The 15,847-nt window shown below is 40.4% G+C and overlaps 1 protein-coding gene and 1 long non-coding RNA gene across 5 annotated transcripts in view; one reads left to right on the forward strand and one right to left on the reverse strand.

Annotated features, from left to right (window-relative positions):
* Nucleotides 1-15,847, reverse strand: part of DUS4L (dihydrouridine synthase 4 like) — a 39,329-nt gene that overhangs the window by 17,962 nt on the left and 5,520 nt on the right. For 2 of the 4 annotated variants that reach the window (XM_061366270.1, XM_061366271.1), the window contains exon 7: nt 13,959-14,276. In XM_061366270.1, coding sequence (XP_061222254.1) covers nt 14,029-14,276 — 248 coding nt within the window. In that variant the 3' untranslated portion in view covers nt 13,959-14,028. Of the gene's footprint in view, nt 1-2,540; nt 2,692-4,042; nt 4,144-7,595; nt 7,699-8,103; nt 8,241-13,958; nt 14,277-15,847 lie in introns of those variants that run through there. The other 2 variants (XM_061366272.1, XM_061366273.1) reach the window with 2 other exon arrangements.
* On the forward strand, nt 10,110-15,542 carry LOC133219160 (uncharacterized). Its single transcript, XR_009727364.1, has 3 exons — nt 10,110-10,347; nt 14,115-14,298; nt 15,280-15,542. It is a non-coding gene; the product is annotated as an uncharacterized LOC133219160 (long non-coding RNA).

The following is a 15,847-nucleotide window of genomic DNA, read 5'->3' on the forward strand; positions in this document are numbered from 1 at the left end:
GGCAGCATTCTTTGCTCAGTGTCACCATAAAAACATATGAAGAGGAAATCAACTGACTTACAATCATAGAACAGGTAGGGTTGGAAAGGAACTTAAAATCATTCAGTTCCAACCCCCCTGCCATGGGCAGGGACACCTCACACCAAACCATGTCACCCAAGGCTCTATCCAAGCTGGACTTGAACACCGCCAGGAATGGAGCATTCACAACCTCCCTGGGCAACCCATTCCAGTGCCTCACCACCCTGACAGTAAAGAACTTCCTCCTTATATCCAATCTAAACTTCCCCAGTTTAAGTTTGAACCTGTTACCCCTTCTCCTATCACTACAGTCCCTAATGAAGAGTCCCTCCCCAGCATCCTTATAGGCCCCCTTCAGATACTGGAAAGCTGCTATGAGGTCTCCACGCAGCATTCTCTTCTCCAGGCTGAACAGCCCCAACTTTCTCAGCCTGCCTTCATAAGGGAGGTGCTCCAGACCCTTGATCATCCTCATGGTCCTCCTCTGGACTTGTTCCAACAGTTCCATGTCCTTTTTATGTTGAGGACACCAAAACTGCACACAATACTCCAAGTGAGGTCTCACAAGAGCAGAATAAAGGGGCAGGATCACCTCCTTCGACCTGCTGGTCACACTCCTTTTGATGCAGCCCAGGATACGGTTGGATTTCTGGGCTGCAAGTGCACACTGAAGCCGGCTGATGTTCATTTTCTCATTGACCAGCACCCCCAAGTCTTTCTCCTCAGGGCTGCTCTGAATCTCTTCTCTGCCCAACCTGTAGCTGTGCCTGGGATTGCTCTGACCCAGGTGTAGGACCTTGCACTTGGCATGGTTAAACTTCATAAGGCTGGCATCAGCCCACCTCACAAGCGTGTCAAGGTCCCTCTGGATGGCATTCCTTCCCTCCAGCGTATCAAGCGAACCACACAGCTTGGTGTCATCGGCAAACTTGCTGAGGGCACACTCAATCCCACTGTCCATGTCAGCAACAAAGATGCTGAACAAGACCGGTCCCAACACTGATCCCTGAGGGACACAACTCGTTACTGGTCTCCAGCCAGACACTGAGCCATTGACCACAACTCTTTAAGTGCGGCCAACCATCCAGTTCTTTAGCCACCGAGTGCACCACCTATCAGATTTACATCTCTTCAATTTAGAGACAAGAAAGTACAGTTTTGAACACTTTGCACAAGTCACCAAGCACCTCGTTGTTTTTCATGTGTCATAGCATGCCTTCCAGGAGAATCTGCTCCAAGATTTTGCCAGGCGCAGAGGTGAGACTGACTGGTCTGTAGTTCCCTGGGTCATCCATTTTCCCCTTCTTGAAAATGGGGGTTATATTTCCCTTTTTCCAGTCAACGGGAACTTCACCTGATCGCCATGATTTTTCAAATGTGATGGACAGTGGGTTAGCAACTTCATTTGCCAGCTCCTTCAGGACCTGCAGATGGATTTCATCAGGTCCCATGGACTTGTGCATGTTCAGGTTCTTAAGATGGTCTGAAACCAGATCCTCTCCTACAGTGGGCCCAAGGTCTTCATTCTCACAGTCCCTGCGTCTGCCTTACAAGACTTGGGTGGTGTGGTCAGAGCATTTGCCAGTGAAGACTGAGGCAAAGAAGTCATTCAGAACCTCAGCCTTCTCTAAATCCAAGGTAGCCAGTTCTCCTGATAGCTTCCGGAGAGGGCCCACCTTGTCCTGAGTCTGTCTTTTATTTGCAATGTAACTACAGAATCCCTTCCTGTTATCTTTCAAATCCCTAGCCAAGTTAAATTCTAAGTGGGCCAAATGTCTGTTTCCATTCATTCACATTAGTGAGTGAATAGTGCCCAATTAGTTCATGGGCTCCTTGCCCAATTGAGATCTGCAGGTTGTGGTGGCTATTGTGAAGATTCACAGGTAGTCTTGGCTGCTTCTGCTGGTTGATACAGAACCATCCTTTCTGTTACCCTGTTTTATTAACTGTATTTAAGCATCCTGAAAGGGATACTGCAATTAAGATCATATCATAGCAGGCAGCTGTCACAAAGCACTTGATCTGAAATAATATCTGAAACTTTCCTCAGAAGCTGGAATATTATCCTGCAGTTCCTAACTTCAAGCTTTAGACAAAGAGGTTTAAGTCAGACTCAAGCTTTGCTTCCTAACTTGCAACACATTAAGATTATTTAAACAGTGTTTTAGTTTTTGAGGGTTTTTTATTCCAGTTTTTCAGGTTCTAAACAAACGGAATATAGGGCGTAAGTTTCAGGAAGGAAATTAGTATTCCCTGAAGAAGCTTCTCCTGCAAAATACATGTTTTCTCAAGCATTCAAAATGTTTCTTTCCATGTGTTGCTCACATATTCTTCCAATCTTCAAACATTTGTAAATATCATTTTCCCTGTGCTTACATGCCTCATAGCCAATCTGCTCACACTTAACTCTTTAATCTCTTGAAACTGATCTTCCAGTCATTTTTTATAGTTGCATTACTTTGTGCAATAGTTCCTTTAAGAAACATGCTATGTAGAAATCAGAAAAACGCTATACTTACAGCCAAAGAAACAAGGAAAAACCTGAGAGATAGAGGTTTCTTTGGGATCGGAAGAGTTTCATCTGAATATGATCAAAGACACTGGAATTGACATTTGCAGCCTTTTCATTCACATGAACTGCTGAGTACTTCCTGACTTCTCTAACAGCATCTGCAAAAACAATTTTTCTTATTCACACCCGTGGGTATTCATACATGATAAACCAGACATAGTACTGGAAATATATATTTGGACTTACTGCTCAGCAAACAGGCACAAGACAAATAATTACATCACTTACGTTACCCATACATTTTAAAGATAGATCTTGATAAATGACTTGATAATAGCAATATAAGACATATTATTCACAGATAATGCTAAACCCTTGCCCAAACCATGCTTGAACAGTCATTTCCAACACTTGCACCCAGCCACCAGGGGTCAGGCCAAAGCAACACACTACAGTTACCAGAGACCCTCCAGTCTCAAAATGTTACTGCTGACAATTGAATCAAAATCCAGTCAGTGGACAGTGAGAAAACAGAAAGGAAAAAGAAGAGATGTCTTCTGAAGTATTTACCTCATATGGAATTTAGATAAGCATGTATTTTAGTAATGACAGAAGTGCCTATGCTTGAATCACAGAGGGAAAAAATTATTTCTAACATCCATCCAAATAGGAATACTATAGTAACAGTGGTAAACATGAACAGAAAAGAGGGGATAACCTACACCTCAGCTTTCTTTTATCTGCCTTTCATCCATCTCTCAGTTTCCTTTCACCGGTCATATATTCCTGATAGTTCTGCAAAAGGGCCAATACTCTGCCAACATTTTTGAAAGGGCAAAATAATTAATTAGGACTTACATCCATATAAAACCAAAACCCATTTATAAGTTCCTATTACAACCTATAAATGTAAAGTCATCATATACATAATTAAGGCAAGCACAATACCTAAAATCTTTTCTTATACGTCAACAAAAATATACATTTCATGACACATCAGTTCTTACAGCATATGGTCATCATTCAAGCTTCAGATGCACTAAAGCTTTACTCCTACTTGATAGGCTTCATCATCTACTTATAACAAATGTAGCCAACAGCTGTTTTGTAGCTGTGCTAAGCAAAAGTAATCAAATAGCCCAGTGCTTTGATAGATTCCTCTGGTGTTCTGTTTCAACAGCAACCAAGAGAAAGAGTGCCATCTACTGCATGCTGCACAGCTCAGCCAATTCTGGTTCTCAAACATTTCAAGTTCACTTACTTGTATGAGAAAGGGAAACCAAGCAGCAACCTAGACCAAGCCCCATTTTTCCTCCTCAGTCACTACTATATTACTATTGCATTTGGACTCCAAACATGACACAGTATAAGCCCTCTCCTCCTCCATTCTATTGCAGAACTATGAAATAAATCTGATGATTTAGATTTCAACTCTTTCAATTAATCTACTGCAATGGACTCCATATACCATTTCCCTCACCCTCCATTAAGAAATTATTGAACACTTACCAAGAAACAAGACAATCAGTAAAACTATTATTGTAAGGAACATCTTGTTCCAAAAAACTGCCACTTTGCTCCATAGAGGAATCGTAAAAATCTTCTGCCATCTGTAAAATAGCATTGTGTTATTCAAGAATTAAGCATTAAAAAAAAAAAAGGCATAATAACCTCACAGAAGAGAGCTTTATTATTGATACGAGACTTATGTAAAGTCTCTAAAAAGCTGCTTTAATTGCAACATAATTTAGGTATATATAACTTTTCCAACAATCCAATTTGCTTGTCTTTTTTTTGTTTGTTGTCAATACAAGCAGAGACAGTTGGTTCAACTTGAAAACTTCTTGCATGATAGCAGGTACTCTCCAGGTGTGTTTTATTTTAGCTTTTGCTTTGGCTAGCTTACTTTGTGTTCAGTCCTGAACACAAATAAACACAGTACAATAAATTCAGGGGTGGGGTAAAAATGTAAAACCCCTTCCAACATTTTTATTTCTATCCACTTATACCCCTTGTTGCCAAACAAAATAAAAACACAAATTAAGATAATCTCTACCATCCTTCTTCAGAAGGCTTTTTTTTTTTTTTACACTGATGAGCCTGCATAATCAGAAAGTACACAGATTGTTATTACATTCTATCTTGCAAATGGTAACAAAAGGACAACTCATGTTTATGTTTTGTCAAGGGTTAAAACCTCTTTCAAGAGCATAAATTTGTTGGCTAGAGAAGCAACTTCAGAGGCCCATTGGTGGTGAAGACTATTTTGTTGTTTATACAATTGCCTATTCAATATTCTTGCATGGAGGGCTCTGCAAAAATTCACACTTGGGAGTGCAAAAGCAGCATGTGAGGTGCTCAAATGAACTGAAACTCACAGGGAGAACAACAGAACACCTCTTAGTCCTTTGCTGCAGGTTAGAACCACTGCTACTGTACAAGTGAAGTAATATCTAATTACTCCACTGGGGGTAGAACACAGACCTGCTAATCACCATCTGATTATTTTAGGTAAAATTTCCAACTTTTGTTAAGTGTATTTATATTTTCCAGAGACTGTTAAAATTCATCCTTCAACAAAGCAGTTTTTAACCTACTGTGAACTTACATTAGACCATTGCATCATCTCCAATGTTTCCTTCTGGCTCTGTACCAGAAAGAAAGTGATTAGCATTGTATGCTCAAAAACCCCATTTAAATCTTTTGGTATCATCTGAATTCTTTATAGCAGACAGCCACAGTTTGTGTCAACAAAAAAGCTTACTTTAATTAAGCCAAGCTACAACTCAAACAAAGCTAACCTGCTAACTCTTCAAACATGTGATTCTCCAGGTTTCATACCCATCTCCACTTAAGAAGTGATCTTCTAAGGTATAATCTTAGGCCAACTACACAGCCAAGTTATATTCAGGCTAAAACAGAAAAAGTAAATCTCTAATGCAAAGTCTTCCTATGTTACTTTTTTACACTAATTTTTCCTTAAGTGTGGGCATTCATTTTACTAACACTCCCATTTCCTTTTGGTGACAGAAGTCACATAGATGTAATCCTCCAAATTACAATAGTGGCCACAACTAAAGATGTGTTGCATCTGGCACTAGAGTTCTGTTTTTTTTTGCTTACTTGCATCTTTTTACTGTCAATTTACTTATTCCCCAGGAATTTAAAAGCTCGTTAGCAAATTCAGAACCGAGTTTAACACTCAAAAAACGTGCAGGCACAAAGGAGGCAAACAATCTGTTTAAAGACTGACAAGCAAGTAAATCAAAACTTCAGAGAACAGCAGCTTCATGTCTGTCTTTAATAGGGCATGTTTCTACCACTGACAGAACCAGCTCCCAGACCACTAAGAACCGTTGCCCTCTGGCACTGTCAGAGCAGCCAAATCTAATCTGTAACCACACAAGTTTCCTGCAACAGTTTTATTAGGAAGATAATTGCACATGTCACAAAGGATTTCTCTCTTTCAGAAACCACCGTTCAAAGGAAGAGCTGAATGCTATAAACCAAGCATAAAAATCTATCCTTTGTATATAATTACAAGCACTGTGTTTAGTGTTTGAATAGATTTTGGTACACTTCAGGTTATGAATTTGCTTTTCATAGACATAGACTAGATTCAAGCCCTGTTTACATCACATGTGAAGCTAATATTCCCAATATACTCTGCATGTGTCATCAGCCTGCAGAAATTCTTGCAGCGTGTTGCCTCACATAAGCCATTAATAATCTGATGATTACAACTCCCAAAATACTTCTCACTTTTTACATACAGTTGCCCTTTTGATTAGGAAACAACAGAAAATACCAGAACTCACTAAGCTATGTTAAAATGCTGAGGCCTTTCCAAGCCAGTTTGTAAAAACCAAAGATTTAGATTTTAGAACAGTTTCAAATTCTAAAGTTGAGGAAACATGACTAATCACTGGCATTGGCTGTGGAGGATCCAACCATTAAGACTCTCCTACACATTTACGCAGTTAAATTCAGACTCTCTAGACAGCAAGGCTTTGTTCCAGGTTTTGTTCCTGAAGGTATTACAGTAAAAGCTACATTTTTCATCCTAAATATGAATTTAAGTTTAAAAATGCAGAAAGCAAAGGTATAATGGTTTTTACACAACACAAAGCGGATTTTTTTTTTAAAGAAAAAAGCTTAAAGGCTTCATCTTTTTTGTTTTGTGGTTTTGTTTATTTTTTAAGATTTAATAATCTTCTGGAAAGAAATCATAATCCTTTCTCTTGCCTCTTGCAGAGAGACTAGCTTTATTTCCCATACAGAAATAAAAGTAACATTACCAAATTTGAAGAGCTACTTACAGGAAACAAGGTAACACAGTAAGCCAGGCCTTTTCATACGGTAAGAGTAATTAACACGTTTTGTTTCTTTCCCTTACTAAGAGCATTTATTTTACAAGAATGATAATTTTTCTTGGTGTTTGTGTCATGTTCCAAAAATGTTATCTCATTAAGCTACATATAAACTCACAGAGGCCTTTATTTCAGTATTTCTGAAGCTTTTGCATCAAGCTGAAGTCCACTTTTTTTTTTAAAGTGATCACAAGTTTCCTACAGCCCTTACACACGCTACATGCGGATAGCTTTGAGTATCAGATGTCTCTTATCTCTTCAGCAACCACACTGCGTAGCATATACAGGGCTGCAAAGCTACTCCTCACAACATTGACAAACAACTCCTAGAAAAACCTGTACCCTCATTTCTTGCTGAGCTCACAGCACGGGAAGTCAGATGTCCTGTATGCTGGCTGCTCCAAAAACCCCAAAGAGGTCCCACTTACTGATGCAAGCAATGGGCTCATGCTGGCCACCCTGGCTCCTGTTGGGATGAATCAGCAGTGTGTAAAAACCAAACACCACTCTTCTAAAGAGACTTACGGCTCTTGAGACTCCAGACACTCGAGTCCCAAACAGTATCCTTTCAGCTCAGGTCACAACTACTTTAAGAAGCAACAAAGCTCCGTGTTTATAACAACAAAAGTGTAAAACAGACCCCAAGTAAGTGAGAAGACAGAGCTGGGGTTGCCAGCACACTTAAGTCCTACCTCAGAGGAGAAATAAACGGCAGGCACAGCACCAGAATCACTCCTATTTCACCATACAGGAAGGTAGCAACTGCCGTCCACTGAAAAGTCATGGTCCCGAGGCCTGCGGAGGAAGAGGCGGCTCAGGCGGGCTCTGACACCCCGCCGCCGGCAGCTCCCCCGCGCCCCAGCTGCTTCGCGTTGGGCCAGGAAGTTTCAAAGGGAAACATCTCAATGTAACTTAACCGCAGGCTGTGTGTGAGTGTGTCCCTGCACCGACTGCCCGTCCCGAGCCAGCCCCCGGGGCAGAGCTCCTCCGCCTGCCAGGGAGCTGGGATTCTCACCGCTACCACCACAGCCGCCGGCGCAGCCCCGCGCGAAAAGACTGCAGTCCCGCCTGTGCTGCAGGCCGACAGCTCCCTCCCGCCGCGCCCGTTCCCCCCTGCACAGCCGCGGAGGCGAGGCAAGGCCTGGCCCGCCCCAGGCCCATCCCGTTCGCCCTCAAGGCGGCCCGGCCTTCGCAAACCACCTCAGCGCCGGCGCCCAGTTGAGCCCGATGGCGACGAGTCTCTAAGGGGCGGGGAGCGGAGCCTCCCCTATCCGAGAGGGCCGGGGCTAGCAAACAGTGATCTGGACCTTCTTGCCCGCGCCGTCGAGCGGAAGCAGTGCTCGGAGGATGTGGGCCGGACCGGGACTGAGTGACAAACGCCCCGAGAGCCAGGGCTGGGCGGGGCGGGGGCTATGGCTCGGCTCGGGGCGGGGCGGAGCGGAGGGGGCTGTGTGCCACCCGAGGAAGGTGCGGGCGGGCTCCTCGCCCGTCGCTCCGAACGCCGTCCTTGGCTGGTTGTCCCCCGCGGGTGCCCGCGCTCTGGTAGGGCCCGAAGAAAGACGTGGACCAATGACTGAGCCTGACTGACTTTATTGGGGACCACGCCTCTGTTGGAAAATGCAGGGATCTCCACGTTGAGGAAAGCTAAAATACATTTTTCACACTGAGGGAATGGTTGTAAGTGTTTTGCTCTGGGGTCTTGCTGCAATCATCCCACTGCTCGGTGACTTAAGTTTACTGGATTAGGGACTTCAGCTCAGCTTGTTATTTCTGAAGTTCAACTGAAGTACTGTGTATGTCTGTCCGTCCATCCCCCCCTCTGTGCGTTACAATACTATAACATATTAAGATCCCATAAATCTGTTTTCTTCAGGAAAATGAGTCCAGTACTCACAAAGACACCATAAATACAAACATTGTCCAGTGCTGTCAAACAGGCATGTTTGGACCTCATGAATAAACCATTAATTCAGAAAATCCTGTTCTGTCCCACTGTCCTGTGTGGTGATTTTTACCAGCACAGTGAGGCTCCAAGCACATTATTTCCATAGCTTGTTACCTATTTTCCCATTTCTTGACCATCTCTTTTGCTACCTTTGTAACTCCTGTTCTTCACCCCTATATAACCCTTCCCTAATCACTTTTCATTGTTGTTCCTAGTTCTGCTGTATCTGTACCTACACTCAGTATTTCTGATACCATTATTTGGGCAGTCTTGGCCTCATGTGGCGTTACTGAGGTACTGATGAAGTTATTGGGCACTCTTGGCCTGTGAGTTTCTAATTCTGAAAGGACGCACAAAACTGCTCCAGTTAGCTGCTTAGTTCAGTTTCTGTTGTTCAGTTGTTGTCTAATTCATCCTTAACCTCTGCTGAAATCCAGCCATGCCTCCCAGAGCTATCTGAAGCTTTTATCAGCTGCTCACACTGCTGCATGTCACATCTGGCAGTTCCATGTGTCATTCATATCCAGTGTTCTGTGCTCTGATCAGTTAGCACAGGCCAGGGCCCACCCAGCACCTTACTTGATTGCCTGCAGTCATAACAGATCCTGATGTGCTGCAGGTGGAAGAGGTTATTTGCCTAGCCTGGTATCACCAGCCCTCTTGACACAACTACTTGCTTTTTGGGAATGCTGTCCTGATTAATTTCCATCAAAATGAGACAGATTAAATGCCATTAATAGTAGTTCTTTGTTACTTTAATCCATTGGAGCTGACACGGGGTAGGAAGTTCTTGCATAAGCAGTTTTGAGCAGAGCTGTTTGCAGCTGCTCACAATCTGAAATTGTTTACACTAAAATTTCACAGGTCTGTGGCCTGGGGATGGAGCCAGTGTGTTAACATTTTCCTAGCTGCCGCCAAGCAATGTCTGGTTGAAAGGTTATATCCCAAATAATTTTTTATGCATAACAAGTATTGGAGAGTGACACAGTCAGCTATTTCTATCCAATGTACACAGTGGAAACAGCTTGGGTTTTAAGAAGTATTTCTAACATGTCTTCATAAACATATTTAATCAAAAGTATAGACAAAACATAACCTCTTAGTATGTCCTGGTTATTACATTTTAGCTATTGGCCTACAGCCATGATACTTTATTTAAGCTGTTAAAATGTTATTACATACTTTCTGTCCTTTAATTCCAGAGCAGTTCCCATTTCTGAGCTGCTTACTTCTTACTAGCACTGTAAGCTGCTCTCCCAGCAGCTTAGCCTCATACTGGTAGGACCATATTTGCACATCCCTGCTGCCAGAGACTCTGCTTTTTCAACTCAGGGGCTTTGTAAAATCTCAGATTCACTCTACAGTGACTGCTGTGCATTTCCACTGCAGTGCATACTCCCCACGACCTGGAGTGAGATCTGAGGAACACAGAGAAGCCTCCTGCAAGCACCTGTGAGACCTCCCTTCTCCTGTTGAGTGCATTCTGGCACTTCTGGAAGGTATTCTACTGAAGCTGTGTAAGTCTGGGTTGTTGATCTAAGGCTGCCTATCCTATCATATGATAAATATGACATACAATATATATAATGTCTGGCTGCTTTGGGAAAAAAACCTCATGAACCTTAAGACATTACAGCTATAAGAAATAAGTTTTTCTCCTACCAGTAAGGTGGGAGAAGTAGAAATGCAAAACACCTGTGTCTTAGCAGCTGGTTAGAGGACAGAAATCTGACTAATCCTCTGCTGAAGCAAAGGCAAAGTTCAAACTTGTTCCGTTCTAGTTTGTCTTGTATGACAGCTTGTATGGCTTGTATAACATCATCACACACTGCATTAACCCAAGACAGAGAAAAGACCTAAGAAACAACTTACCAGTAAGGAATAGAGAAAATGGTATTGTATGGGCTGTGTGAGGGATTACTCCAGCAGGGTAAAAGTTATAAGAAAGTAGAGATATTACAAGAATATGGCATTGTTGTGCAGGGTGGCTTAACACCCTGGACAAAGAGCTGGACCAGCTGCAGGAGGCAAAGGACCTACAAAATGAAACAAAACTTTGTATCTTATCTTACTTGAAGAAAAACTTTAAAAAATTTGAAAATTAGAAAATAGACTCAAATTTGAAAATTAGAAAAGGACTAAGTACCAGGTGACATTGTAACTAACATATACAGGGGAAGTGTTGAGGACCATCTTAAGAACACAGTGCAGCTGCATATGCGAGGCTAGACACAAAGTGCTGGCGTAAATGGAACAAGGAGAAAAATAATATTTGCTCCTCATAGACTGCTTCAAACAGGAAGTTCTGGGAGCAGATTATCTTGTACTTAACCCCTATGTAGTCGTAGAAAGCAACAGGGTCTGCAAGAGCCATGATTGCTTAAGCAACAACATAGATTGCTGCACCTAAAGTACAGATCAGCTAGAACAGTAATAATGAAATGGTTACAAAAAATGGTGATTGAGCAACCTGTAGAGTAACATTTGTGTGGTGGGTTTTTGCTGGTTATCATAACACCCTTGTAAGCTTAAAGTACATAATCAAGCAACTTTGTTAAGTAAACGATTCTGTATTGCCCTGGAGTCCGTGTCATCATACACCACAGGGAAGGAATCTATCTAGTGGCCTTAAACTGGGGATGAGGATTTTCCCATATTCAAATGGCTTATAATCATAGAATAGTTAGGGTTGGAAAGGACCTTAAAATCATCTAGTTCCACCCCCCCGCCATATTCTAGAACAATGCTGGGAGTTAAACAGCTAACTCCCATCTTTAGCAATTTATATATATTAGAACAGTATGGCTGCTTAGAGTACAGCTATAAACTCCAATTTTGCCATTTATTCTACATCAATACAGTGGAGTGTGTTCAGATGTATGCAAAATTCACAAGAGAAGAAGGCTTAAAATGAATTTCATTCTTAGAAAGGGATGATAAACCTTCATGGTGCATAACTGGCCAGATAAAGCATTCTACAATTACTAGCAATATTAACAGCAACCTTGTACTTCAGGCAGAAATCTCTATGACTGATCTCACACAGGCACAACAACTGCTGTCTTCAAAATGATCAAGGATTCATGTCCTAAATAGGTCAAGGTATTTCAAGTCCTCTAAAATTCGCATTCCCCCCAAAAAGAAAAAAAAAACAAAACACCTTGCATTTGTGTTATTTGATCATAATAAATAACTTTTTCTTCTCTGCTTCTTGTGGCTAATGGGACAAGCAATAGTTGCTTGTCAAATCACAAAAATCTTAAGGAAATGCTAAGACAGGGCTTGGTCAGTACTTTCAATAATCCCTTTCTTCCACGTTTTAGCTGTATGGTTTTACTTTTTAATTTTGATGCAGAAGGCTGGAGGCATTTTCAGAACTGAGGAGAACTGAGTATTGCACTGTAGCTGGATGAACTTGAGGCTGGAAATTAAGCAGTCCTAAATACTATGTCATGCATTTGGGAAATAAGAACTTCTGCTGTAGAACAGGGAGCTCAGAAATTACATGATGAATATTAGTCAAGGAAAAGTGAGGCATCAGAAAGAGAAGTATTAACTGCAGAAGACATTGCTGGGTTTTTTTCCTGGAATACAACATATAATCATGCTCATCCAATGTAAAAAAAAAATTATAATCCAGAAGGGTGAAAAAAAGCAGTTGTCTGAAGGAATGTAGAACCTATTGCACCAAAAAAGGTTGCAGAGATTTTCTCAATTAGCCTACTATAGCAAAGCATGTTTGTAGTTTTCCATTTGCTAACACATCAGGAAGGTGACTATATTGGAAGTTATGTAACTCAACTGTCTTCAACAGTGAACTAGATATGATGATCCAGGTCATGCCTTTCAAACTTATGTTCATATGCCTAAGCAGACATTCATTATGAATAATGATCTTTTATGCAACTGAATTAAAAATTTGCAAGTATTTTGATATCTAAATGATTTGGGGAGTATCAACAAAAGCAAACTCCCCTCCCCCAGGTTGTCATAATTTATAGTGTAATAAAAAATAAGTACAATTGTATAGAAAACCAAGTAGTTTATTTAGAAAATTTAGAACTATTCACTTGTATATTCACAGAAGTCTCAGAGGCAGAAAGTGAAGCAATTTCTGGTATGAATTTCTGTGCAAACTTTGAAAGAAAACAAATTATCTGATTGCAAATAATTGTACTGTACAGATTTGTGAAATTTCCCTTGCAGAACAAGTGCAGCTGGTGTGTAATGTTATTATCTTGTTCTAATTTTCACTATTTCCCCCTATACAAAGATTCAAAGCCAAGTGGCTGTCATGCTTTGATAAGCAACATACCAGCAGGCAAAAAGGACTTCAAGAGCCCCACTGAGAAAAATCTGTCGGCTTTTCTTTGACCTATAAAATTCTGTTTTGGTAGATGACAGGGATTTAATATTTTATATAATCATTATACAATAAATAAAACTGAATTTAGTTAGATTGAACTTTCAAGTCTTGTATTTTAGATTCAGCTAAGTTTGTACATTGAGATAGTTTAAGCTACCTCTTCATTTTACTCTTTCCTTCCTTCCATCATCATTTATCTATTCCAGGCTTCTTCCACTACATGAAGTGTGGAATTTTTCTGAGTTGTAAGTAAGTGTAGAAAGTTTTAGTCTTCAAAAGCAACCTCTAATTTAAAAGAGGATACTGTGCTGGGCTTCAAGGCCTCAGAGTCTTTTAAGCTTGAAACATCTATTCTAATTTAAAAGTACAGCTTAGTCAGTTGAGGCAAAAACTTCTACAACTTCTCCCTTTGTATTCTTTTGGTTTGAAATTCTTAGTATTATTTATAAGTAGTCCTTATTTTAGGAGGTTTTATGTAAGAAAGGCCCTAGTTTTGCAAACACTGCTATATGCAACTGTTTGGCAAAAAAATAAATTAAAATTACTGGAGTCTTACAATTATCAATCCTCTGTGTTGTAGTGCATTGGAAAGAGAATTCCACATTTGTGCAGTCTGGACTACCTTCTAGAGTGAAAAATGCTGACATAAAAATACTAAAAAATATGAAGTATCACCTTGATTAGAATGTTACACTGCGTTGAAAATACTTGGTATAGGAATGTGAGTAAAAAGTAGAAACACAATTAAAAATCTAACAATGTATCAATAACTGCAAAAATACAAGTTCATATAGAACTATAGTACTTTCTGTTATCACAAACCATAATGGTCATTCAGATAATCTAGTACTGCTGCAGTACTTGATAAAACATTAAAAACTTTCTTTTCTTGCTTTGAAGTTATGCGTTCCATCATGTACATTAAGTGATGGTGAAAACATGTAAAAGGAGTTCCAAGCTCAAGAGCAATGTCAACCCAGTCCTGGATGCACTTCAAAGGTGTCTCTTCATATCCTGCAAACATTGCTGGGTTTGCTAAGAGTCCTCTAGCCACCATTACACCTTCAAATTGGAAATTAAAGCAGTAAGTTACATTAAATCTTTCTGTAGGTTTTTTTTATAGCACCCCCTTGGGACAACCACCCAAAACCTACAGGCACGTAACAGGAGAACAGGGATGGGTATTATAGCTGTACTGGAGAAACACATTTAACAGTCTAAGCCTCAGAGTACCTACACCTGTCAACACATTCCACTTGATGATGTCTCCAGATGGATCTCTCCAGAACTGTGAAATGAAGCCCAGGACACAGGAGCCTTGCCTCCCTACTTTTGAAACTGCAACTCAATTGTGTTTTGGTTATGTTTGCTACACACATAAAAACTTGCCTTTTAACATAACATTACAATGGAAAGATGCAAGAGTAGCAGTAGGCTAAGTTTAGTTATTTTAGTGCAACGTGGCTAATTTTGCTGACCTATAATCCTTCTTCCAGTAAGAGCTTGATGTCTCAATTATATAAATCTCAGGGTTCTTGATCTGCAGTAATCTTTCTGAGCAAGCCAGTGTATTTGCAACTGTACCCCCAAATTGTCAGATAAACCCATACAAGTTCTATTGTAATTTTCCTGTGATTATGGGATTGTGTTTTTTTGCACTGTCAACATACAACCTATCACATTTAGACTTTTCTTAAAAGAGAGGAAGATAAAAAATGAAAAATTTCTTTCACTATTGTACACGACAGAAAAAAAACTGATAATTCATAATTTTGTTATTGAAAGTCAACTGGGCTATCAAAATACTCTTTTCTGTTACGTATTTCCTTCCTACTTTGTATTGAGGGGGGCGAGTCACTGTAGCAGCATAGCAGTTTGATTCAACTGGTCTCTGCTGTTATTAAACACCAGTAGTGTCAAAAGAAACGTGACACATGAACTTTTCCTTATGACACTAGCTACTTGCCTCTGTCCTGTTGTTCTCTAGCTGAAAGACCAAAGTGTGTAGATACAGATCCCTTCTTCAAAACATCTACTGAATTTCTGTATTGTCTTGAAACTACAGATGGTTTCAGGAATCTACTAAGTAACCGCAGGGCAATCCTGCAAAAAATCCTCAAATTTTACCACTGAAGTGTAGGACAACGTAAACACAGATATGAGAGTGCAATACCTCACTGTGTCCTTGAAGCTAACCATCTTAACTTCAAATATCTGGCTTAAGAATAGTTCATTTCCCCGCCATATTCTTATGGTGAGAAATCTGACCTTATGTGCATGAAGTAGAGATTTCCAAGTGGAATTTCACAGCTCTTTAAAAGATGTTTAGCTCCATAAAGAGATAGACTGAATGTCTGAAGGTCTCCCTGAACTCCACTACTGAATGATGATATAGCATAATTAAGCAAAGAGCTTTTGTAATTTGCTTTGGAAATCATTATTTGTGGCTTTGAATAGCAGTGCTCTAGAGCATTTACAAGTGATTCTGTTTATGATTTTTATACAGCATCTAAAACACCCTTCTTCATTTGTCTCCTCAAAGAGTGTAAAGCACTCGTATCGTCCTACTTATAGCTAAAATAAATACTTTAAAATCTCATTTGTAAGTTTGCTTAGAAAACAGAGTGTTTAAT

The sequence above is a fragment of the Neopsephotus bourkii genome, unplaced genomic scaffold (genome assembly GCF_033783945.1).
Source record: "Neopsephotus bourkii isolate Nb327-2 ecotype Australia unplaced genomic scaffold, CSIRO-AGI_Nbou_v1 NB_1328, whole genome shotgun sequence".
Taxonomy (NCBI): Eukaryota; Metazoa; Chordata; class Aves; order Psittaciformes; family Psittacidae; genus Neopsephotus; species Neopsephotus bourkii.